Source organism: Dipodomys spectabilis, unplaced genomic scaffold (assembly GCF_019054845.1).
Source record: "Dipodomys spectabilis isolate Male_0828 unplaced genomic scaffold, ASM1905484v1 ptg000030l, whole genome shotgun sequence".
Lineage (NCBI taxonomy): Eukaryota > Metazoa > Chordata > Mammalia > Rodentia > Heteromyidae > Dipodomys > Dipodomys spectabilis.
Genome location: NW_024870707.1, coordinates 3499352 through 3526788, shown reverse-complemented (window position 1 = coordinate 3526788; position 27437 = coordinate 3499352). Strand labels below are relative to the sequence as shown.

General features: G+C 37.3%; 2 protein-coding genes and 1 pseudogene across 2 annotated transcripts; all 3 read left to right on the top strand.

Annotated features, from left to right (window-relative positions):
• The first annotated feature begins 4201 nt into the window (after positions 1–4201).
• On the top strand, positions 4202–5131 carry LOC122105165 (olfactory receptor 5W2-like). Its single transcript, XM_042676307.1, has one exon. The coding sequence runs from the start codon at positions 4202–4204 to the stop codon at positions 5129–5131; it is 930 nt and encodes a 309-aa protein (XP_042532241.1).
• Positions 5132–13836: 8705 nt separating this feature from the next.
• On the top strand, positions 13837–14758 carry LOC122105167 (olfactory receptor 5L1-like). The gene is given in 2 exon segments (XM_042676308.1): positions 13837–14330; positions 14332–14758. Coding segments are annotated over 2 exon segments (921 nt in total).
• A 63-nt stretch (positions 14759–14821) lies between these two features.
• LOC122104728 lies at positions 14822–26478 on the top strand (annotated as a pseudogene).
• Positions 26479–27437: the final 959 nt, after the last annotated feature.

Below are 27437 nucleotides of genomic sequence, written 5' to 3'. Positions count from 1 at the left end.
ATCATTGCGTTATGTTTACTGGTACTCATTCTTCTAGTAGTTGTTGTTTTTTTTAAAAATTATTTAGCACAACTTATAAGAAATAATTGTACCTCGTTGTTTGATTTAATGAGGATTTTTACTAGTCAACTTACAAGAAAATATTTCTGATCTTCGTATGTGTCATACCACATTATGTTTTATTAATATATGTTAGTCCTTCAATATGCAAATTTTTCCTGATCTACATTGATCCAAATTTTTATTTATTCTTTCATTTAATTTCAGTCATGATAAAATTTAGTGAATGTTTTCTGATTCATTGGTTTAATATTCCATGATAAATTCAGTGATCAATTTCTTAATGAAATTTTTGTTATAGTGAAAAATCATAGGCTCTAAGTGACTACTTACATAATTCAAAATGAGCCTCAAAACACTACTGAAACACAAAGACTGCAGCATTTATACCAGGTCACAACATCCAACTCCAGCATGCTAAAAAAAGGCTGTTTGGGATAGAGTGTGAATTTTCAGAACCTAGAGACACATATTTGAGAGAGGAATGTACTTTAGTCAGATGTATGACAAGTATCAAATTCTTGAAGTAGATAGGTTCCTATATATAAAGCAAATCAGGTTAAGAATTTAAAAGATTCTGATGAACTACTTCTGTTTGATGAAATGCTTAACCATTCTTCCAGGAAAGTGTATTTTTCTCTCTCCAGGTGTTCAGTTCTGGTGAAATAGTCTTGTTATTTTCAGTCATCCAGTTAAATTGTTATTTAAAATGTTAGCATGTTGCTTCACATCAGTATCTCCAGTAAGAAAATTATGTTTTCTTTCATTTTTTTTCATAAACTTCAACACTAAGACAAGCCACTGGTATAATATCTGGACCAAAAAATAGTAAAAAATAATAAAATAATAATAAGACAAAATGTAATAAGACAAAATGTAAAGATTTTTATTGCTTTTAGTTGCTAGTAAACACGAACTGTGGGTATGGTATGCTCTACATGCACACAAACACATATACACTTATTCACACACACACACATGCTCATCCATACATTAGCACTACTAACAGAGTAGATAACATGGACATTCACTAATGAATCATCAAAGAAATAGATATCAATTTTATTAAAATTAAAGAGTACCCATGTGTGTTTGTGTTTGTGTGTGTGTGTGTGTGTGTTTAATGTTTGCCTCTTTCAATGATTTCTGCTTGGATTTTTCTGGTGGCTTAAGAAATGGCTCTGCTTCTTGAGAAACAGCCATGTCGTATGCATTACAATTAAAGAAACTGAAAGCCCCTGTGTTATCTTTGGGCATCCGGCTATCAGTGTCAAATATCCCTCTTCCACAATATTTTGAATACAAGTAAAATCCAAGAAACACTGCTTTCATGGGTCATGAGCTGATATCAGAAGAAGGCATCCAGTGCAAAACATCTATGAACCATTATTGTCTTTGATAAAAGACTCTGTGACATTCTGATTAAACACTTTCTTTTCAGTCCATGCCTAATCTTTATAAATTGTACCTCAGGGAAACTACTATGGCATATTGTGCCAAACATTGAGATCCGAACCTTCAACATGATGGTAATTTAGGATGAAGATGACAAGTTCACAGAAACAGAGCCTTTGAGGGTGGAATTCCTGACCATGTGACACAGGCCAAGAGCTCTCCCTGGCTCTATCTGTTATGTATGGACTAAATATCAAGGGCCCTGTGAAAAGGAATTTAGGCTCCCACCAGATACTGAATCTGTCATCACTGGGATTTGGGATTGTAGTCTCTAGAGCTGTGAAAAATATTTATTTTCTTCCTGCTGTTGCTTACAATCCAACTGGTCTATAGCATTTTGTTATACCAGCTCAGATAGACTAAGACAAAGAGCATGACAGAAATCATTGTTTGAAACATGTTCATGTAGAAACAAGACTGGCACTGGATTGTCCATAATTAAAGGTGAGCAAGTTTCCTACCCAAATAACTCATTTCCCACTCATATGTTGACTTTTAACATGGCGTTTAATAACTTATTTGCCCATTCATTAATTGTACTCTTTGCTCTTTGGGGACATATATTAGAAGGAACACAAGTCAACACACACTAGATATTCCAGTACACTCATATTTCTTACAACTATATTAATATTAGGCTACATATAGAATCAGCCTAGTTATCAATCATTTGATCATAGAATGTATAAGTCAATCTTCTTGTTTTCTTGCCCCATCTGTATTATTTATATCTTCTCCATATAAACCAATTACTTGATGGCAATTATTATTACTCAAAAACTATATACTATAAATGACTTTAAAACCAAAGTCAATATGCAATGAGCTTACATAATTTAATTTAGTCCACCATTCTTGTTAATGTTTTATTTAAATAGATGATTGAAAGAGATATCAGGTTTCTGTTCATACACAGTCTTTTTCAACTTAATTTTTATATGAAAGAGAGACTTTCATGCAGAATATGTTGAAGACTTTCCAAATAACATTCTACCTCAAAAATTATGTCTCATGCCTGTAATCCTAATTAGTCGGAGGCTGAGATCTGAGGATCATGGTTCAAAACCGGCCTGGCAGGAAAGTCTGTGAGGCTCTAGTCTTCAATTAACCACCAGAAAACTGGAAGTGGAGCTGTGGCTCAAACTGGTAAAGTATTAGCCTTGAGCAAAAAGAGCTCAGAGACAGCTCCAAGGTTCTGAGCTCAAGCTTCAAGACCACCACCACCAACAACAACAACAACCACACACACACACACACACACACACACACACACACACATACACACACACACGTGAGTTAAATTTATAAAAAACATTGAAGCACATCTAGATTTTTGATCTAATATAAGTAGCAGTTTACTTCACTTAATATATTTTTTTCCTGTGGCCCATGTAATTGTAACCCCTCTGTACGGTATTTTCACAATAAATAAAAGAAGTAGCAGTATTGCAAGGTTTGTAAGCTGCACAACATTAACTAATTAAAATTTCAGGATTTGACAAAATTATTGCAGTATTCTCAAAGGAGAATTCTGAGCCAGAAATCTAATTACTCATAGTTGAATAACACAAAACAGTGAAGGCAGAGGGTTTTGGAAAGTAAATCTCAAGAGTCACTAGAAGAAAATTTTTTTAATGTGATATGTATGTATATATATATGTATATTTGTGCAAGGTCCAGACATGAGAACAGAAAGGCTTTCTCATCTCAGGTAGGTTTCTAAAAGCCTGGGATGCAGTGGAAATGGAAAATAAAAATTTGAGTAGAAAAATGAGAAATCATATATTGAGAATTGTGTGGTTGGGTGATTTTGCATCCACTTATTAAGTTAAACAGTTTTCATTCCACTGGCCATGAGGTTTTCTTGTTACACCTGTGTGAATTTGATTCATTTTTTAAATGTTTGTCAGTATGGATTACCTTCATAGCTTATTGAGACTTTATAAATAAACCATTCCTTTTTACTTACAAAAGGAAATGGTGAAAATAAACTTAAATTTGTTGTATTTGGATTTAAATGATGATCACTAAGACATCCTTGTGGGCAGTGACAAAGTGCTCCTCAAATCTAAAATGTATACACAGTGCAACAGCCGTGGTTCCATCCTCAGCGTGAAAGAAGAAAGGACCAAAAATTACAGTTAACATAAATCCAAGCAATAAGACATGATTCATTTTCATTAATCCCAAACATAGTGTTAGAATAATTTCCATTATTGAATTATATATAATATTATTCTTACTGTCAAAATCCAGGATGTGTGTTTATTAGTGTAATAACTTTGATCCTTTTATCCAAAGGATAACAGTTTTAGTACATTTTATGGCTTTCCTCTGTAACTTTGGTATTTCTGTCACATCATTTTGAATCTGGAGCAAGATTTAGTTTACTTAAATAAACTGCTGAGAATGAATGAGAATGATTAGAACAAGTCATGTCAGAAATGTATGTATGTAGATTTAGAAGCAAAGCTGACTAATATAGATGGGTCATTTTGTTTTCATTTTAAATAAGGAAACACTCATGCCCCTTGAAGAGTGATATGCTCAGGCTATTTTCTGAGAATGAATAAAACTATTCACAGAATTCATCTCCTAAAACCGCTTCTGAATATGCACCAGCATATGTTTAATCCACCACTTTCCTGATCCTTTTTGTGACAGTGTTTGAAAAGAATAAAGGAGAATGGAGATTGGAAATTGTTCCTCAACAACTGAATTTCTTCTCATGGGGATTACCAATAACCCTGAAATCAAAGCGGTTCTATTCGCCACATTTCTCAATGTGTACCTCATCATTCTCATGGCAAACCTCGGCATGATCACCTTAATCAGGATGGACTCCCAGCTTCACACACCTATGTACATTTTCCTCAGTCACCTCTCTTTCTCTGACTTCTGCTATTCCTCTGCCGTTGGGCCCAAGATGCTGGACTTGCTCAGCAAGGATAAATCAATTCCTTTTGCTGGCTGTGTCCTGCAACTATTCGTCTTCTACATCTTTACAGATGCGGAGTGTATGCTGCTGGCAGTGATGGCCTTTGACCGATACAAGGCCATCAGTAACCCCCTGCTCTATGCCGTGGACATGTCCAGCAAGGTGCGCTCCCAGCTCCTGGCTGCGGTTTACCTGGTGGGAATAACAGATGCTTTGGTGCATACTTCTTTGACATTCCGCTTATGTTTCTGTGGGTCTAATGAGATCAATCATTTCTTCTGTGATATCCCTCCTCTCCTATTAATATCGTGCTCTGATATACAAGTCAACGAGTTAGCAATATTCTTTGTCTTTGGTTTCATTGAACTGAGCACCATCTCAGGAGTCCTCATCTCTTACTGTTACATCATCTCATCAGTGATCAAGATCCGCTCTGCTGAGGGCAGGTTCAAAGCTTTCTCCACCTGTGCCTCACACTTAACCGCAGTGGCCATTTTCCAGGGAACAATACTCTTCATGTATTTCCGGCCGAGTTCTTCCTACTCCCTGGATCAAGACAAAATGACCTCTCTGTTTTATGCCCTTGTGATTCCCATGCTGAACCCTCTCATATATAGCCTAAGGAACAAGGAGGTGAAAGCAGGCATTAAAAAACTGAAGAAAAAGATCTTACTGTAGGGAAATCTTTGCATACTGTAAGTCCACACATATTTAAATGTACACATATTTTGTTGCCTTCAAATACATATTTCAATGTTCTTATCTGACATACCTTAATTTAATACATTACATACTTTGTTAATCCATAGCATGTAGTTTGTAGTTTCTTAAATTTTAGACTTCTATATGTCTTCACTGAAATCGTTCCTGTGATATTTACTATAATAATTGATATTATAAATTTTAAATAAACTATACAATTCCATGAAGCCAAAAGACAAGGTAATCACGGAACATACAAAATGCCTAAATCTACCCCGAATAAAAAGGGATTCTTGGATATGACCCATCTAATCATTCAGTGAGCAGATATACAATGGAAAGAAGGTGAGGGGAAAATATTTCTTTTTTTATTTTTTAATTTTTTAATTTTTATTTTTTATTGTGAAAATACTGTATAGAGGGGTTACAATTACATGGGCAAGATAATGAGTACATTTCTTATCAAGCATTGTAGCCTACTCCTTTGTTTCCCCTTCCCATCCCTTCCCATCCTCCCCCCCCCCCCCCCCGCCCCCTCCCCCGCTCCCCACCCATTCCCCCTCCCCCCCGCCCCCTACCCACTCCCCCCCCCCCCCGCCCCCCACCCACTCCCCCTCCCCCCCCTGCACCAAAGTTGTAAAGTTCATTTTTTGACATAACAACTTGTACATCTCATTGTTGCAATGGGTCCATCAAGGGGAAAATATTTCTAAGACCATAAGCTAAGAATAAGCCTGAGTTGGATACACAAAAGCACATAATGAAAGCAAAGTGGTTTTGATTTTACTATATGTGGTGTTTAGTAAGCTTGTATATTTTCTTCATGATTTTTTTTCAAAATTTACTTTGTTGTATATCTACTTAAATATTTTCCACTTCTTATTCAAATAGTGTTTTGTTCACTGTTTTTTTTAATTAGTCCATAGTTAAGAAAAATCATAGAAAAAATTCAGATATTTTTTCCACTCAAGTATGTTGAAAAATACTCTATAATATTACATGTTATATCTCAATGTAAGCAGAGATTTATTATCTTGTGTGTATAAGGGTTTCATTTTTATATTTCCAAATATTCATAAAGTATAGTTTGATCAACCTCATCTCTATTATTTTCTTCTTCTTTGTCCTCACCTTTTTATATTTAAAATCTAAAGAGCTTCTTTATGCTATTTTCATACATGTGTATGATATGCATTAATCATATTCACTCCATTACTCAAATTCTAAATATGTGAATAAGCAAATATAGCATTCTCTCTGAAATGAACATTACATAATTTTTCCATTAATCTCAGTTGCACATTTTACCCCATAAACTTATCTGTTTGTATTAACTATTTTTTTAATAATTGCTTGTGTAGACCCCAGAGAAATTCAAATTTATGTTGACATTCTCCACTCCGTCATGTCATTTCGATTAAGCCTCTCTTCCCTACTTCCTTTTCTCAACTCTGTTTAAATGCCCATCTTTGTGAATCATAAATAATACTCTGTAGATGGCATCACTCTATACAGCTCTGTGCTTTATTAAAGCATCAGTCCTAATATTATACTTGGGACACTAATCATACAGGGTGGGTTTTATACAAGTGGGTTTTATTCCTGTCTTCTTATGACCTGCATTACCACTAAGACACAAAATGGATTAATATAGAAATGCCAAAACCTATGTATATGCTACTTTGTTATATATCAAATTGTGATTAACTACCAATGATTATATGCACTGTTAATATATATATATATTATAGCTTAAGTATACAAATAAAATGGTTGTGAGTTTTAAGGCTATAAATGAGGGGTTTCACTATACTCTGAAATTCTTGACTTTTATTACAATCAAACTAACAGAACACTGTCCAAGCAAATGGACAGTTGCTACTAAATATGTGCTTGGGTGAACACATTTCAGGCTAGAGATGGAGTCCATAGGCTCCTTTGCTTTCTGGAGAAGCATTTGTTGGGCACTGTCACAAGGTGGCCTAGTAAAGCAGAGTGATAGAAAAGATTCTGTGGGAAAGAATATTTCTTTGGGAATCCTAGCTTTAGGGCTCCTGTTTCTGTGTGCAGCCAATGTACCCACACTCTTCTGTTAACTTATGAGCAGAGACCTGAAAGAAAGCATTATTTGAAATAGTATAAAGCTTCAGATCAACGTAAGGATTCTCAGGATTACTTATAATTGTGAAGATTATAAACATGATATCTCCCTTTCATGTGACATATCAAAGACATATCATGGAAAGTTAATTTTGATGTACCTCTTGTTCTTTTCATCATACTCATTAAGTATGAATTATTAAAGGTAAACTAAGAGAAGGCTAATAACAATCAATTGTTTTTAAGTACTACAACAATCAAGTATTATAAATGAAAATATGTATGTCTAAAATTTGCATTTGTTCAACAAACCCCAAAAAAACTAATATAAGGAATATTTCTTAGATGATTCATGACTAAAAATTAGAACTTGGAAAGATACTCCAAACTAACCTTTGCATCCTGGGATCTTTTTATTTAATTTTTATTTTATTGTCAAGGTGATATAACAAGGGGTTACAGTCACACAATTCAGGTTGTGAGTACATTTCCTTTTAGACAGTGTCAATCATTCCCTCACTTTCTCCCAGTTTTTCCCTCCTGAATCCCCCTCCACCAGTTGTAGAGTTCATTTTTAATGTAGTGTCTAGTGATCACCACTGGTGCATTTGTTCAGCTTTGGTCATACTATTCTGTGCTCTTCCTTGTCCTCCCCTAAAAAGATAAACTTACATACAAAACAACAGTTTTCAGAGGCAAGAAGAACATGTATAACAAGTACTGCCCCATTCTAACTTGTCATCTTCAACAGCCACCAACTTTTTTTTTATTGTGAAAATACCGTACAGAGGAGTTACAATTACATGGGGAAGCTAATGAGTATATTTCTTATCGAGCATTGTTGCCTCCTCCTTTGTTTCTCCTTCACAACCCTTCTTATCTACCCCCTTCCCCCCATACCCCCTGACAAAGTTGTAAAGTTTGTTTTTCTACATAACATCTTGTACATCTCATTGTTGCAATGGGTCCACCTGTATCCCTATTTAAACAATTTGTTTTTTTTCCCTTCCCCTCCACAAATTATACCAACATCAAATACAGTGAAAACAGGGGTTATACCATGGGAGAGGGACATACAAAGCAACAAAGAATCATCTTATAAATATGTTAGAAACAATAGCAAGAAAGAAAAAACTTTTGAGTCCTTATCTTGGAGCTCATTTCGCCTAACATCAACTTATAAAACTTTTGTTCCCATTGTTCATTTATTTGACAGTAGCTATTCTGAATAGGATTAAGTGGAAACTCAATATAGTTTTTATTTGTAATTTTCTTATGGCTAAGATGTTGAACAATTTTCCATCTATTTATTGGCTATTTGTACTTTTTCCTTAGAAAAGGTTCTTGTCATTCTCATTGTAAATTTATTGACTAGATAGATTGCTTTTTTGTTGTGCAATTTTTTGAGTAATCTCTAATTGGATGACTATCTGGCAAAGATTTTTTCCCAGTCTTTAGGCAGTGTCTTTATATTTTTTTTTTATCTTTAAGTCTTTAGCCCACTTATTAATGGGGTGGTTGTTTCTTTGAGGATTTTTATTTATTTATTTATTTTTTATTGTGAAAATACTGTACAGAGGGGTTACAATTACATGGGCAAGATAATGAGTACATTTCTTATCAAGCATTGTAGCCTCCTCCTTCCCATCCCTTCCCATGCTCCCCCTACCCCCCCAACCAATCCTCACCGCTACACCCCCGTCCCCCCCCAAAGTTGTAAAGTTCATTCTTTGACATAACGACTTGCACATCTCATTGTTGCAATGGGTCCACCTGTATCCCCATACTTTTTCTTGTGCAGAAAATATTTCAATGTGATACAATCTCATTTAGCAATCTTTCTTATTTCCAAACAATTAGGATCCTAGTTAGGAATTGATTACCTATGCATGTAATTTGAAGAGTTTCCGCCTATGTTTTTCTCTTGTAGTTTCAAACATTCAGAGCAAATATTATGATAGTTTATATGTTGACATAATTTATGTGTAGGGAGAGAGAAAGGGATCTAGTTTCAGTCTTCTACATGTAGATGTCAATTTTACCAATATCATTTGTTGAAGAGGTTCTTTTCTCCAAAGATTGTTTTTAGTAAAATTTAGAGGATCAAATGTATATTCATGATGTCAGAGCTAGATGAGCATTAAAGTTGCATCCAGAAATGAGCTGACAGTTAATGTGCTATAAGCATTATCTTTACCCAAACCCATGACTGATGTCCAATCAAGAAAAGTGAGACGAAAAATATCACATTAAATCACAAATATGCAAGAAGATGGTACCAAGACAAATTCTGACTAAAAGAGATACACACAGTGTGCACTTACATGGTCTGCAAGTGCCAATGCACAATGGGTCCCAATGTCATTACACGGAGCATTCTGGGAAGCACCTCTAATTCAAGCTACACAGGAGACAATGCTTCTTTGTCAGTGTCACCCTTTCTATCCTCTTCCGTTTCTTCTCTTCCCTCCTTCCCCTCAAGTTACAGAGTTCATTTTTTTACATAAAAATTTTCATGGTAATCTATAAACGAGTTTTTGTAATGACAAAAACCAATTCAATTTTCTTCTAATTTTCTAGAAAGTCAAGAGTTTTGAAATTACAGCTTTCAAAGGATTTGCTACACAGGATAGTAACTGGCAAACATGGTCCAACTTTTCCACTCTGTGTTTCCATCCCCTCTCCCCCCACCACTTCTGTGTCTCTTCTGATCAAATGAGATAATCAATTCATCTTTCCTTTACAGAAGGTAGTTGAAATAAACTTGGACCAGTCTCCAGACTCTGAGAGGCCTTCCAGTTTTGCAGTCTTTCCAAAGCTTGAAAAGCTTCTGTAATTCAAATCACAAGCCCCAAAAGCTAGACCACTTGCCCAAAGCTTGAGTTGTTACCAAACCAATAATCAATGAGTCAAATATGAATCCTCATAATCACCTGACCTATTATTTGATATCACACACAGAAATAAGTTTATATTTCCCAGGAAATAAGGGAAAATATATGTTTCAATATTTGAATATGTATTTGAATATTTGTACATCCCCTTTTTGGCGGTACTGGGTTTGAGTCTAGAGCCTCATACTACTAAGCAGCCAATCTACCACTTGATTCATGTTCCTAGCCTTTTTGGGAGGCTAGGTACTTTTCACAGATCACTGTTTTGACTTCTGTCAAGGGTAGGCCACAGATTGTGTTCTTCCTATCCACAGCCTTCCACATCTCCGGGCCCTAGGTGTGTATCACCATGCACAGATTGTTGATTGAGGTTGAGGTCTGACATTGAACCTAGCTCCTCACAATCTCCTCCTCCAAGTGGATGAGGTATAAAGTATCTCATTGAAAAGGAAGAAATATCAGGCCCTACGGATAACATATTTCATGTTGTATTTATGTTTAAGTTTGGGATTTCTGGTTGTTTTATTTTTCTTTCACTGGAACGTTTCAAATAAGAAGATGTAACTGGATAACAGAAATACTTTTAATGTTTTGTGACATTAGGTACCAAAAAATTCCTTGAAGATTTCTCAAGTTCAGCAAATTCCCAAGTTCAGGAAATTCCCACATAGATCCATTTTAGGAAAATGGTTTGTAAATGGTTGTGAATTGGGGAACTTATTACATGTAGCAGATCACTTTCATTGATGTTCATGAAATTTCTGTATTTGGTGTATTGAGGAACACACATATTGGGTTGGAGCACTATATTCAGCTCAATACTACCTCACGAGGAAAGTTACGGATTGAGTTTGGCTCTCCCCATGTAATCACCTCTAGCATTGTACTGGAAAGTGGACCTTCCAGCCCTCCTTGTAGCTATGCATGCTAAAAAAAGATATACATGGCTTCTTTCTATTTTTTATTGTCAAGGTGATATACAGAGGGGTTACAGTTACACAAGTAAGATACTGAGTATATTTCTTGTCAAACTTGTTATCCCTTCCCTTATTTCTTCCTATTTTCCCTCCCTCTACCCATTCCACAAGTTGTACAGATCATTCCCAACTTATTTCCTTGTGAATATGGCTGTTGCGTTGGTTCCCCCACACCCTGGTCCTCTGTCTCACCATTCTGTTATTCCTTTTCCCTTTCCTAATTCAAATAAATGTATATACAACAGTAGGCTACCAGATCAAATACAGTGATAACCGAGGATATACCATAGGGGACAGAACATACAAAGGAAACAAAAAAAATCACATAGTACATTAAAAACTACAATGAAGAAAAACTGTGTCCTTGTCTTGGAGTTTATTTCACTCAGCATCATTTTATAGGTCACATATACATAGCTACTGAGCTATTCTGCTCATCTGCTAAGATTATCATGGATATATACTAGTTATGTCAAATAAGGGAAACCATAGAACCTATTTTTTCATTGAGTCTAGCTTACTTCACTTAATATAAGTTTTTCTAAGTCTTTCCATTTCTTAAAAATAGGGCAGTGTCATTCCTTCTGATGGAGGCATAGAATTCCATTGTATATATGCATATACCACATTTTCTTGATCCTTTTATCTACTGAGGGGCATCTGGGTTGGTTCCATATTTTAGCTATGGTGAAGAATGCTGCAATAATGCTGATAACTTTAGTATGGCCTTATTTGTGATCATTTGGGTAAATGCCCAGAAGTGGGATTGCTGGGTCATAGGAGAGCTCTATGTGGAGTCTTTTGAGGAATCTCCATACTGCTTCCAGAGTAGTTGAACAAGTTTACACTCCCACCAAGATAGCAGTAGGGTTCCCCCTTTGGCCACATCCCCTCCAGCATCTGTTGTTACTAGAGTTCTTGATTATAGCCATTTGACCTGAGATGAGGTGGACTCTCAGTGTGGTTTTGATTTGGATTTCTTTTATGACCAGAGGAGTTGAGCATTTCTTCTGTACATGCCTTCTTTCTAGGGGGATTCTGAAAGTGACTGGACAAGAGGTGCCAGTCTGTTTCTGAGTCACCTCATTTGTAGAAGAGATTTAAAATTACTCATCTCAGTTTAGCTTCATAAAGATGGACTGTGTTTAAAGTGCTACTGAGAAGAGTCCTTGACACAAGGGCATAGCTCACACTTACTGAGCTACATCAGTAAGTGGACCATTCATGACCTCCATTCCTTGTAGAGTTGATTTTGAATGTGATTTCAGACCCTCCTGTCTTCCAGAAAGGGGTTGTTGACTATAGGACAAACAAATTTTATAAATGCCTTCATTTATTTCACCATGACAAAATAAATGTACTCTCAAAGCAATGCCCACACAGAATGCAGTATTTTTTGTTTGACTGTGAGATCTAGTTTAAATTGAACTAGCTTACAGTAATATTCACTACATAGTTTAGTTTTCATCAGTTTTAATTCTACAGTAGAAATAATTGTTTGCATCTCAGGAGAGAGTGATTTTCATGATAGCTCCTTGATGTCCCACAGAGACCAAGGATTGTTTTGAAATGCTTAAATGTCACGGGCCCCAGAGAGTCATCTTTCAAACATAAAAAACTGAAACATCTCCCAGAATAGCATCTTCCGGACAACATGATGTCTTCTTCATAGGCTTGTGGTTTGAAGTTACCCTATGGTTATCTTTGCAGAACACCTATGAATAGAATTTTCATGGTGCTGGAAGCATGAGCTATTTTCCTTATGGCTGACTTTTACTGCATTCATAAAAAAATTGTAAAAGAGGTAATCATATGAGTTTATTTTTTAAGTTGTGTTTTATCTGTTAATGTGAGAGTGTACTCAGAAATGCCAGTCTGAACACTGTTAGACAAGATTCTGCTTCTTATGTAGAAAGGGATGGTTGAAATGATCAATAATTTAGTCTGCAGAATCACAAATCTCCCAAAAGCCATTAGTGTGACAGGAAAAACAGCAGAACCAATGAGGATACCTAAGCACTTTATGTGTCTTATTTCCCCTCTTCCTTTATCCAGTCTCATGAAGCCTGGATAGAGATTCTCCTGCCAGCAACCTCAAGGGTCTGGTGGCCATGAGAGGTCTCCAGAACTGCTTAGGGAGGAAGGCAAACATATGAACCATCTCTGTAGCATAAAGGAAAGGAGTTCCTCTGGATCTGTGCAAAGTTCTTTGATATGACTCTCTAAAGCAGGTTTCTCGCTGTGGCATTAGTGACCTTTTCACGCAGGTGATGTGTTATGTGGTGTGTTGTAGGCAGAGGGTACTGGAAGCAGACTGGCAGGTGCATTGTAAAATTTTCCATAGCGTCCTCCTTACTAGATGTAGTTTTCATAGAGCAATAAAGCAAATTAAATCACTATTGGAACTTGTTGCTTATAAACTCAATAGCAACCTGGCAATCATGAAAAGAATGATCAAAATCACACAAAGTTTAGATGTAAGTAATGATTTTTGTGTGATCTCGGAGTCAAACTATGAATTTAAGCATTTCTAATGCATAATTCCATATTATATGATAAACCCCATGAAACATTTGCTTTTTCTCTGCAGGTTATATTAAGCATACTATTGCTTCTGATATTTTTTCAAGAAAAGGGCCAGAATTAAATTTCAGATAATAAAATAGAGAGATTTTCAAATTATTTACCCAAATGCCTGTGAAGAGGATAAATGGGAAAAGGAAACTGTACTGCTGTGACAGAGTTTGTGCTTCTTGGATTATCAGACGCACCTGCTGGAAGAGTCCTTCTTACTTTGGTTTTCTTTGTCATCTACGGAGTCACAGTTCTGGCCAACCTGGGCATGGTTGCCTTGATTCAGATCAGCGTTCCACTTCATACTCCCATGTACTTTTTCCTCAGCCACTTGTCCTTTGTAGATTTCTGCTACTCTTCAATCATCGTGCCAAACATGCTGCCTAACACCCTTCAGGAGGATGGAGCCATCTCCTTTTTGGCATGCCATATACAGTTCTATTTGTTTTGCACCTGCGTGGTCACAGAGGTCTTCCTGCTGGCCATCATGGCCTATGACCGTTTTGTGGCCATCTGTAACCCTCTGCTGTACAGGGTCATCATGTCCCAGAAACTCTGTGTGGTGCTGGTGTGTGGCTGCTACCTCTATGCGTCGGCATGCGCCCTGATTCACGTGTGCCTGGCCCTCAGGATCAAATGTAATCAATCATTTCTTCTGTGATCTACCCCCTCTCTTAAGTCTGGCTTGCTCTGATGTCACTGTCAATGAGATAGTGCTGTTCATTGTGGCCACCTTCAATGAGACCATTAGCATCGTGGTGATCCTCACATCCTACCTGTTCATTCTGGTCACCATCCTGAGGATGCGCTCTGCCAAGGGGAGGTACAAGGCATTTTCTACCTGTGCCTCTCACCTCACAGCCATCGTGGTCTTCCATGGGACAATCCTCTCCATTTATTGTGCACCTACATCAGAAAACAGCGGTGATGCTGAGAAAGTGGCCACGGTGTTCTACACTGTGGTGATTCCCATGCTGAACCCCCTGATCTATAGCCTGAGGAATAAGGATGTGAAAGAAGCCCTTAGGAAAGTTCTGAGGTCTAAAACAGGTGCTTAGAAAATAGCCAGGACTCTGAACTGCAAAGGAGAGAGAGTGGGAGCTCCCTGGTGTAGGACTAGAATGAGGAACAAAGTAGTTGTAAGTACGTATTTCTATTTTTCTAGCCACTTCACTTTGCAAGCTTAGGATGCAATGTATTTCTAAATTCATAGTTCATTGTTTTTCCTAAATGTGTAAACTTTTTTTCTTAAATGTTCAATGTTGCACACATATGATTAATGGCCCTATTAGGAAAGAGTGGTATTGACTAAGATGCACTGTATTCATAAGCTGATATGTTGAATGGAAAATTCCTTGTGTAACTCTTCAAAGATAATACAACATAACATAAAAAAATAACAAGCAAAATACTGGGCTGAAGGAGATCTTCATCTGGTAGAGGGCCAGCCTCACAAGCAAGCTAAACAACCTAAACACCAGGCCCTGAATTCAAATCCTAGTAATAGTCTTCTTCCCCAAAATCACAGTGATAATCTTCTTTAATACAGTGTTCATTAATACTGTTTCAGGTTGCATTGGATGAAAAGAAATGAATAAAGAAAATAAAAGACAGATGTACTTATTTGGTGCAAATCCATCACAAGTTTAAAAAGAAGAGTCAAACCTTTTACTTTATTTTAGAATCTATGAAAGAAACTACAATTACTTTCATTTTTAAAATTTTTGTACTTCTTTAAAAATTTTTAGAATCTATGAAAGAAACTATAATTACTTTCATTTTTAAAATGTTTGTACTTCTTTAAATATTTTTATTGTGATGGGCAGAGGGGTTGCATTTACATAGGTAATGAAATTAGTATTTTTTTGTGTCACCTCTTCCTTCATTTTCTCCCGGATTTTTCCCTCCTGACTCTGCTCCCCCACAAATCGAATAATTCATTTTCAACATAGTGTCTAATGAGTATCACTGCTGAATTAGTTCATTCTTTATCCCACCATTTCTGTGAATTCCATGCCTATAATCCTAGCTACTCTGGAGGCTGAGATCTGAGGATCATGGTTCAAAACTAGTCTGAGAAGAACAATCCATGACACACTTTATCTAATTGATCACCAAAATGCCAGATGTTTGTGTGTGGCTCAGTTGGTAGATCATTACTAGCCTTGACCAAGACTAACCTCAGGTCCTGACTTCAAGCCTCAGGACCTGTACCATATAATGAATAAATAGTATAGCTGTATCCCTTTTCTGCTGGTTCTTGTTCATTGTGTACTTTGTTTTCTCCTTTTGATTCTATTGTTTAGTATCCAGTGTTGTTTGAACCTTGGATATCATTTCATCTCAAAGATTTTCTCATAAAGAAAATTGTTGCAATTATCATACTAGTATTTTAGGAACGATGAATTTCACAAATGAAAACATAGATAAGAACCTTAGAACAATCACTCAAAGATACATAGCACTTTATATGCCTCACTGACTTCTATTAATGTAGACATTTAAAAATATAGTAGATAGCAGCATTCCTGAGTTGACTGTTCTCTGAATTTTCTTTACTTTTCCTCTGTATCCATGCTCACACTTTCATTTGTAGCAGATGGATTTGCAACTCCTGTCCCTGACCTTTGAATTCTAATGATCAACAACAATTCAAAAGAAAAGCATTCAATAACATATCAAAAGAGGAAATCACTTTAATCATATTGTTTGCTCTTCTGTAGCACAGGTTTTTACTCATTTCTTATGCTGCCAGAGATTGGCAATTATTATTTTTTTTAATTTAATTTAATTTTATTTGAGAACATACTGTACAGAGGGGTTACAATTACATGGGCAGGATAATGCATACATTTCTTACCAAGCATTGCAGCCTCCTCCTTTGTTTACCTTTCACCTCCCTTCCCACACTCCCCCCTCCCTCCGCACCCTATCAACCCCCCCTCCCCCCCCACTCCGACATTGTAAAGCTGGTTTTGACATGACATTTTGTACTTCTCATTGTTGCAACAGGTCCACCTGTATCCTTAAATGACTTGTTTGTCCCCGTCTCCTCCACATGTTATACTGACATCAAATATAGTGAAAGCGGGGGTTACACTGTGGGGGAGGGACATACAAAGCAACAAAGAAATAATCTTATAAATGCGTTAGAAACACATGCATGAAAGAAACAAAAACATTAAAATACATATTTGAGGGTTCGTTTTCCTAACATCACATTATCTGACTTTTTCCGCTTGACACATACCTATACTAGATATTGCAAATAAGGGAAACCATGGGACCTATGTTTCTTTGGGCCTGGCTTACTTCACTTAATATAATTTTTTCCAAGACTTTCCATTTCCTAACAAATGGGGAAATGTCATTCTTTCTGATGGAGGCATAGAATTCCATTGTGTATATATACCACATTTTCTTGATCCATTCATCTACTGAGGGGCATCTGGGTTGGTTCCATATCTTAGCTATGGTAAATAATGCTGCAATAAACATAGTTGTGCTGGTAGCTTTAGTGTGGTCTTTTTTGTAAACATTAGGGTAAATGCCCAAAAGTGGGATTGCTGGGTCATAGGGGAGTTCTATGTGAAGTCTTTTGAGGAACCTCCATACTGCTTTCCAAAGTGGTTGAACAAGTTTACATTCCCACCAACAATGAAGTAAGGTTCCTTTCTGTCCACATCCCCTCCAGCATCTGTTGTTGTTAGAGTTCTTGATTTTTGCTGTTCTAAATGGAGTGAGGTGATATCTCAATGTTGTTTTGATTTGCATTTCTTTTATGGCTAGGGATGTTGAACATTTCTTCATGTGTCTATTGGCCATCCTTCTTTCTTCTTCAGAGAAGCTTCTCTTTAAGTCTTTTGCCCACTTACTTATTGGGCAGTTGTTTCTTTGAGGATTCATTGTTGGGTGGTTTAATTTTTTGAGTTCCAAGTATATTTTAGATATGAGACCCTTGTCCGTTGTATGGCTAGTAAAGATCTTCTCCCAATCCGTGGGCTTTCTATTGATCTTGCTAGCTATGTCATTTGCCCTGCAGAGGCTCTGCAACCTTATGCAATCCCATTTGTCCAACCTTTCTTTGATTTGTTGTGTTTCCAGGTCTCTATTCAGAAAATTTCGGCCTGAGCCAAGGAGACCCAGGGTTTCTCCTATTCCATCCTGTAATGTTTTCAGAGTGTCTGCTTTGAGTTCAAGGTCTTTGATCCATTTGGAGTTGATTCTGGTGCAGGGTGATATATAAGGATCTAGCTTTAGTTTTCTACATGTAGTTAACCAGTTTTGCCAGCACCATTTACTGAAGAGGCTGTCTGTCTTCCATTCTATTATTTTAGCTCCCTTATCGAAGATTAGATGGCTATAGGTCTGTAGGTTCATTTCTGGGTTTTCAATTCTATTCCATTGGTCCTGAGGTCTGTTCTTATGCCAATACCAAGCTGTTTTGATTACTATGGCTTTATAGTAGAGTTTGAAATTTGGTATTGATATTCCTCCAGCAGTGTTCTTTCCATTCAGAAGCGTTTTTGCTATTCGGGGTCTTTTATTGTTCCCTATGAATTTTTGGATTGCCTCTTCTATTTCTTTGAAGAATGAGGGTGGAATTTTGATAGGTATTGCGTTGAATTTGTAGATAGCCTTGGGAAGTATTGCCATTTTCACGATGTTAATCTTTCCAATCCAGGAGCATGGGAGGTTTTGCCATTTTTTAAGTTCTGTGTTGATTTCCTTTTTCAAGATTTTAAAGTTTTCATCATAGAGGTCCTTCACTTCTTTAGTTAAGTTAATTCCTAGGTATTTTATTTTTTGTGGGGCTATTACAAATGGAGTTGCTTTCCTAATTTCAGCCACACTTTTTTCATTGTTGGCATACAGAAAAGCCATTGATTTTTGGGGGTTAATTTTATAACCTGCTACTTTGCCAAACTTTTGAATCAGCTTGAGTAATTTGGGAGTGGAGTCTATGGGATTCTTTAAATATAAGATCATGTCATCTGCAAAGAGAGAGAGTTTTATTTCTTCTTTCCCTATTTGGATCCCCTTTATGTCTGCATCTTGTCTTATTGCTGTAGCTTGGCATTCTAATACTAGATTGAAGAGAAGTGGAGAGAGTGGGCATCCTTGTCTTGTTTCTGAGTTAAGAGGAAATGGCTTTAGTTTTTCACCATTAAGTATAATGCTGGCTGTAGGTTTGTCATATACAGCCTTTATTGTATTGAGGAATGTAATTAGGAATGGATTCCTAATTTTTCCAAAACCTTCATCAGGAAGGGGTGTTGGATCTTGTCGAATGCTTTTTCTGCATCTATTGAGATAACCATGTGGTTCTTATTCTTGCTCCTGTTGATGTGATGAATAATATTAATTGATTTGCGTATATTGAACCAGCTTTGCATCCCTGAAATGAATCCTGTTTGATCATGGTGTATGATTTTTTGGATGAATTGTTGAAGTCGGTTGGCCAAAATTTTGTTGAGAAGTTTTGCATCAATGTTCATCAAAGAAATGGGTCTATAGTTCTCTTTCTTTGATGAGTCCCTGCCTGGTTTTGGGATGAGGGTTATGATGGCTTCATAGAATGTGTTCGGTAGTGAGCTTTCTCTTTCAATTTCATTGAAGAGTTGGAGGAGAATTGGTGTGAGCTCTGCTTTGAAGGCCTTGTAAAATTCCGCTGTAAAACCATCTGGTCCTGGACTTTTCTTAGCTGGGAGGTCTCTTATTGCTGTTTCTATTTCAATGTTTGATATGGGCCTGTTAAGATAGTTTACCTCATCTTGGTTTAGTTTTGGCATGTCAATATTTGCTAGGAAGAGGTCCATTTCTGTCAAGTTCTCAAACTTATTAGCATAAAGTTTTGAGAAGTATTCCCTTATAATGTTCTGAATCTTGGTTGTTTCCGTGGTGATGTTTCCATTCTCATCTCTGAGTTTATTAATTTGGGTGTGTTCTCTTCTTTTTCTGATAAGATTTGCTAAGGGTCTGTCAATTTTGTTAAGTTTTTCGAAGAACCAACTCTTTGTTTTGTTGATTCTTTCTATAGTTTTTTTGGATTCTAATTCATTTAATTCTGATTTAATTTTTATTATTTCTTTCCGTCTACTGGATTGGGGTTTATCTTGCTGCTCTTTTTCAAGGAGGTTTAGATGTGTCATTAAATTGTTAATTTCAGATTTCTCCAATTTGTTGATGTAGGAGCTCAGAGCTATAAACGCCTCTGAGTACTGCCTTTGCTGTGTCCCAGAGGAGCTGGTATTTTGTGTGTTCATTTTTGTTGAATAGCATGAACATTTGAATTTCCTTTCTAATCTCTTCCATGACCCACTCATGATTCAGCAGTGTGTTGTTCAGCCTCCATGTGATACCGGAATTTCTTTGGTGGCTTTTGGTGTTGAGTTCTAATTTTATTCCCTTGTGGTCAGAGAGAATGCAAGGTATAACTTCAATGTTTCTGAATTTAGACAAGTTTGCTTTGTGGCCTAAAATGTGGTCTATTTTAGAAAACGTTCCATGTGCTGCTGAGAAAAACGTGTATTCTGATGCTGCTGGGTGAAATGTTCGGTAAATGTCTGTTAAGTCTAGTTGATCTATGCAGCTGTTTAGATCTGCGGTTTCTCTGTTGAGTTTTTGCCGAGTTGATCTATCTAGTGGGGAGAGTGGTGTGTTAAAATCCCCAACAATTAATGTCTTTGGATCTATATGGGATTTGAGGGAAAGTAGTGTTTCTTTGATAAATTTGGGTGCTCCATTGTTTGGCGAATAGATATTTAGAATTGTAATATCCTCCTGAAGGAGAGATCCTTTAATTAGTATGTAGCGACCTTCTTTATCTCTTCTCACGAATTTTAATTTGAAGTCTATTTTATCTGATATTAGGATTGCAACTCCCGCCTGTTTATGCGGTCCGTTTGCTTGGTAGATTTTGTTCCAGCCTTTAACATTGAAAATGTGTTTGTTTTTACGGGCAAGATGTGACTCCTGCAGGCAGCAGATAGAAGGGTCTTGTTTTTTAATCCAGCTAGACAGTCTATGTCGCTTAATTGGAGAGTTCAGTCCGTTAACATTAAGAGATAGGACTGAGAGGTATTTGGGAGTTCCTGCCATGTTATTTACCTTCTTGGGGGCTGCGAAAACTGGGTTCTTCCTATGGTTCTTGGATTCTCAGTTTGGGTGCAGTTTCTTGGCCTTTATTGCGGTCTTGTTGGTTTTCTATGTGTAAGACATCTTTAAGAATCTTTTGTAGGGCTGGTTTGGTGGAGATGCATTGTTTCAATTTTTCTTTGCTATGGAAGGTTTTTATTTGGCCTTCAGTTATGAAGGAGAGTTTAGCTGGGTACAGTATTCTTGGTTGATAGTTGTTTGTTTTTAGGGCATGGCATACATCATTCCAGGCTCTTCTTGCTTTGATTGTCTCTGCTGAGAAATCTGATTCTAATTGGTTTCCCTTTATAGGTGATTAACCTTTTCTCCTTGACAGCTTTAAGGATCTTTTCCTTGTTCTGAGTTGATCCTGTGTGGATTATAATGTGGCGGTGGGATGTCCTATTCTGGTCTGGTCTATTTGGGGTTCTAAAGGCTTCTTGTATCTGGACAGGCCTATCTTTTTGCATGTTTGGGAAGTTCTCTGCTAGGATCCTGTTAAACAAATTTCCTAGACCATTAACTTCTGTTTCTAGGTGCTCCTCTACACCCATTATCCTTAGATTAGGCCTTCTGATGGTGTCTTCCAGGTGTTGGATAGATCTATCATATTTCTTGGACTTGTCTTGGATGGTTGTATGTTCTTTCTCTATAATATCTAGGCTGTCTTCAATCCCTGAGATTCGATCTTCTGCATGGTCTAACCTGCTGTCAAGACTCTCTACTTTGTTTTTTATCTCTATTCCTTCTAGTTGGTCAGCTTTGATGGCTTCAAGTTCTTTGTTGAAGCTCTGTTTTAGATCTTGTATGAATTTCTTTACTTCGTTAATTTGGTGTTCAGTGTTTGTCCTCAAATCACTTAGTTGATTGGTTATGGTTTCTTTGGGCTCCCATTCCTTCTGTTGGGTTCCATTCAGCATTCCCTTTGTGGTCTCCCTGACTTCCTTCAGCTCTTTGTTAATGGATTCCATGAATGCCTTTAGTGATCTTTGTGTGTTCTCTACCTGGTCTCTCAATTCCTGTATTACTCTTTGATTAGCTTCCTCCTGTTCGTGGGATTCCTGCAGATCTCTTTGAGTGTTCTCAGCCTGCTCACGCCATTCCTCCCTTTCTCTTTGAGTATTCTCAAGTTGTTCACACAAATCTTGTATCAGTTTTTGAGTAGCTTCCTCACGCTTATGATATTCCTGTATAAACTTCTGGGATGCCTCCTCTCTCTCCCTATCACGCTCATACAGAGTCCTTTGTACGTTGTCAAACTTCTCATTTATCATGTTTGCCAGCAGTGTTTGTAGAGCTATTTGGGAACTCTCCTCTGGATTATTCATTATCAGTTCTAACCCCTGATTATCAAGATTGGGAATTGAGATACCCGAATTTGCCATTTTTCTTGTGTTTTTCTGGCTTACTCTGCCCATTTGAGATGAAGATAGCACCAGTTTTGTGCTAGAACACTATCTTAAGGCAACCATCAACCAAAGTTTGTATTTGTACAGTCAATAGTCTACAGATACAATCTAGTTCAACAGATACATCTATTCAACATCAAACAACTATATGTTAAAGGACTTCGAACCGCAGAGAAGAATTTGGAAAACCAGAAATTATTAGGGTTAGGGAGAGATGTGGGTAAAAAATAGGAATAGATTGGTGTGGGGAGGCACAGGGAGAGTTAACTATGTCCTAATCACAATGCAGGAAATAGGTTGGGTAGGATGCAAGTAGAGAGAGAGAGAAAAAGAAGAAAGGGAAAGGGGAATGAAAAGAGACCAGAAAAAAAATGGAAACGTAAAAATTAATGTTATTATAGAGATTAAAAGACCATCTATTTAGAGAGGAATGTGAATATGTTGAGAGAAAGGGAGGGACATAGAGGAGATGTGAAAAACTTTAAAAAATGCTTAAAATATTATATAGGTATAAAGAGGTAGTACTGCTATTAATGAATTTAAGTCTCAGAGGTTTTGAATTGAGTAATAAATTTGTGGATTAAGTGTGTACACAATGGGGGATAGGGTCTACTAGTTAACTACGGGTTTATCTGAGGATGTGCAGGACAAGAGTTAAGTCACATAAAGAAGAACAAAAGAGGAAAAGGTGGAAAGGATAGGAAAGTGAGAAGAAAAGATCAGAAGTTCAGTAGAGCTAGACAAAAAACAAAAAGCTAATTAAGAATGAAAGACAAAGAGAAAGAAGACGAGAAAAGAAAGGAAAACACACATTCACGTTATTCCTAAAATAAAAATTATGAGAAAAAAAAAGTTACTGGAAAACAATTATTTTTTCAGAAGAGGCAAAAATTAAAGATTAATAAAAGTTTTAGAAAAGGAAAAAAAATTTTTATATATATAAGGTAACAAAAAACGAGAAAAAAAAACAAAAGAAAAAAAGAAAAGAAGAAGAAAAAAAAAGTTCTTTGATTTTTTTTTGTTGGGAGGGGTGGGAAGAGTCCTGTATCTCCCTTTTGTCTGTAACCAGAGTCTGGTTGGAGTCTCTGGTCAGCTTGAGGTCCTGTGGCTTGATTGGTTTCTTAAGTCAGTTTGTTGGAACAGGCAGAAAAATGCTCTGCTTTACCCAAGATTTTGAGATCCCCCTCCCAGGTTAGTTTACTGGGAGGGTGATCTGCTTTGAGAATCACACAAGAGGGGGAGGCAGTGATGAGGCTAGGTTCTGGGTAGAGTTGAGGCCTTTCAACAAACAGTAGCTTTTCCCTGGGGCTATTTAGTGAAAAAAACTCACAGCACCCAGCCTGGAGCCATTCTCAGGGTTTCTGTTTTTCAATTGATTGTGGTGGCTGCTAGAGGGAGGGGCAGCCTCTGGCTCTGGTTACCCGGTGAGGAGAGCCACCCCAATGGCTGGCGCCTGAGCTGGGTGACTTTTCCCTGGATGGAACTGAGTCTGTGAGGTCACTTCGCCGTTAAGTTCTTGTGACCTGCTAAATGACTCGTTTTATTCCAAGGCCTGAGCTGGAGCTAGCTGCTCCTCCGAGCTTTGTCGGTATCCAAGATGGAGATCACTGGTGCTGGAGGGAGAGGGGTAGCCTTCCCTCCTCTGCTCCCTGAGAAAGAGTGAGGAAGTCGGGCTTCTACTCACGCCGAGTCTTGGATCCTGGGTCGTCTCTGGTCTGCAAAGTGCAGGATGAAGATGTCCGCTCCTTGTCGGTTCTTGCTGGTGTTGAGTAGAATCTGCTCATCCGCTGCATCTGGCTCCTTCGTCCTGGACTGTGTCTCAGGTATGCCCCCGCGGCGGTGGACGCTGCTGCGACCCTGCCCCGCAGCGGCAGCTGCTCAGATGTGTCTGCTTGGCTTCCCCTCTCTTGACTAACTCTCCAGCAATTATTTTACATAAGGGAGTGAGTCCCCAAAGGTTTCATTAACATTATAAAGTCTCTTAGTTTGTGGTACACACAACTAACATCTTCAATTCCAGGAAGAAAAGTCTACACCTCAGGTTTGTTCAATAGAACTAGAAACTAGTCACTTAAAATGGAAAGAAAGTAATATATTTTCTTTGGAAAAATTATATCACAATATTCCTAAGTCATCAATGCAATGGTTAGGGAATGTTTGTGAGATCCCTTATATAGTGCATTTACTATTAAAAGTTGGTTTGTCTTTTCCTGGGAAATGTTTGAGAATTTAGAACAATTTTCTCTTTTATTCCAAACATTGGCCTGTAAGCCTATATGAAAAAATATATTAAAACTGATTAATTTTCACACCTAATTTTCACACTTTCTCTGTGTGTCTCTGTCTCTATCTCTGTCTCTCTTTATCTTTCTCCCTTATACATACAAAAATTCTTCATAGCATCTATAATTACCGGCTAAAGGGCTTCTTATTTCCACTGTTATCCTAATTCTACACTTGATCACACAGTGTATGATTTGCATTATTCCTAGATTTCACTCCTCATTTTAGCATAGAACATTGGGTACAAAAATTTCAAGGGGACTTTTTTGGTCTATTTTACTTTTTACTTTTGCCTTATCTTTTTCTTTTTTTTCTCTAGGGGATAAGGAAGTTATGATTTCAACACTTCAATTCCTTTGCAGTTACTTATTTCAGATATTGAGGAACTACTATGTTATCTTTCTTTTCCAGACTATCTTCACTGCACTTTCATTGTAACATTAATGGATTCCCATATTCACTTCTGCAATCGGCTAAGGAAAACACAAAATATCTACTCCACTTCCATAAAGTGTATAAAGTCTGGCTTGGATAGGATTTTTTGTTCGATAAAATTTTCCCAATCAATACTTTGAGAAAACTTGGAAAGTCGGCACTTAGCTCTTTTTCTTTTTTTTTAGTGTAGTTATATGTCAGATTTGGAATTGAGTTGATGAAATATTCTGTGTGTCTGTGCATGTGTGTGTTGCATATACATTCTGTTTTCACAGGGTTATATGTGTTCCTTCAACGGTTGGGTGTTCACTTGTTTGAATTAGTCACTTCCAAAACACAATTTCAAAAATCGTGGTCATTGTCTCCCCTCCTTGGAGATACAGGAGAGTTAAGCAATGGTTGCCCTTCTTACCTTTGTGTCTATTGTTGTCACATTACGTTTTAATTCTCCTCTTGCATTCTGAACCATTCCAAATTTACAGGGTCTTCATGGCCCACTAACCTTAAAGAAAATATTTGTACTTCTTAAAATGGAATTGTAGAGAACTCTCCTTTAAACTTGGGTTATAGATTTTTTCACTGACCTGATGTGTGGTGTGGCAATGGGTGAGGCATCAAGGTGACAGACTTCATATGCCTGGGATTATCAGAGGCCCCGGAGCTCAGTTTTCCTCTCCTTGTACTTCCTGCTTGTCTACAGAGTCACAGTTTTGGCTAACCTGGGCATGACTGCCCTGATTCAGGCCAGCTCTCGCCTTCACACCCTCATGTACTTTCTGCTTGGCCACTTGTTCTTTGTGGATTTCTGCTACACCTCTGTCATCGTGCCCAAAATGCTGGTGAACATATCCAGTGAAGACAAAGCCATTCTTGGGGTGTATGGTGCAGTTTTATTTATTCTGCACATTTGTGATCACAGAGGTCTTCCTGCTGGCTGTGATGCCCTACAAGCACTTCGTGGCTGTCTGTAACCTTCTGTTGTACACAGTTGTTATGTCCCTCCGCACGGTGCTGGTTTCTGGGTGTTACCTCTATGCCTCTGTTTGTGCGCTGACTCATTTGTGCTTAGCTCTTCAGATCCCATCCTACCAGGCCAACGTGGTGAACCACTTCTGTGACCTGCCTCCACTCCTGGATCTTGCTTGTGCGGAAGTGTCTATCAATGAGGTTCTAGTGTTCATTGTGGTCAATGTGAATGAGTCCGTTACCATCATCATCAACCTCACCTTCTACTGGTTTATTCTGGCCACCGTCCTGAAGATGCACTCAGCCAAGGGAAGACGCAAGGCTTTCTCCACCTGCGCTTTCCACCTCACAACCATCTTTGTCTTCCATGGCACGATCCTCTCCATTTATTGTCAGTACACTACTAACAATAATCAAGATACTGGTACAGGGAGTCCTGTTTTCTACACTGTGGTGATCCCCATGCTGAACGCCCTGATCTATAGTCTAAGAGCAAAGACGTGAAAGAAGCTCTCAGAAAAGTGATGGGATCCAAAACAATTTCTTAGAGAAGGTTTTGCTAGCAGCACTTTGGTCTATAAAGGGAATATGGTTATTTGACTGAGAATCTGCCTCAAATTTTAGAATTAAAAAAAAAGAGTTGGGTACAAGGTATGTAAGAATGACTCTATTTACTTACTTTGAATTTGACTTTGATTTACCACAAAACCTCTGAGTGTTTTAAAATGTGTGTTGCCTTGAATGTTTTTCTTAAACGTTTAGTGTTTTAAATTGATTTGGGTACTTGGACTATGTTTAGGTCATTTTACATTCTCATAACTGTAGTGAAGAATTCACTTAAGTCACAGAGTTTTCAGTGCATTTTCTGTCAAGTAGGAGACTTTTACAGATTGAGTTGGTCATATTTAACCGTAAAGAATAGTCTTTTGTATATAGTTAAGGTACACCAACAGAAATTCATATTTATGGACTTTTCATTGCTTTCATTAGTGTTTCTTTTATTACTTTATCAGACTGTGCAACGTAAAATATGCTTTTGGGACTTCCTCTGCCATCTCCTTTGAAATACGCAATATTAATAATTATTAATTCACATGAATCCAGATAGTGTGTTATGTTTCATGCAGAAAGGCACAGAATTAACTTTATAAATGACTATTTTCTTCAGTCTTTTCTTCTGTGTCTATGTGCTTGTCTCAATTCATCATTTTAATGATGCATCATTTTAAACATGCATTAATCACACTAGGAGCAGCCACATTTCTGACCTTATGGCCATCTTTCATGTTTTCTTTCTTTAACTTCCTATCACCATACTCCATGTGCCATCCAAGACATGGGGAAACATTTCTTTCTAATGCTTGTAAGAAGAGTTGTAGCTTCTCTTTGTGTTCTTTCTGTGTCATCTGTCCTCATATAAAAGTCCTTATTGCTCATTTCTTTATATATACCAGAGCTAATGTAGACTGTGAAGATAATAATATTTACATTTGTTCTATTTATATTT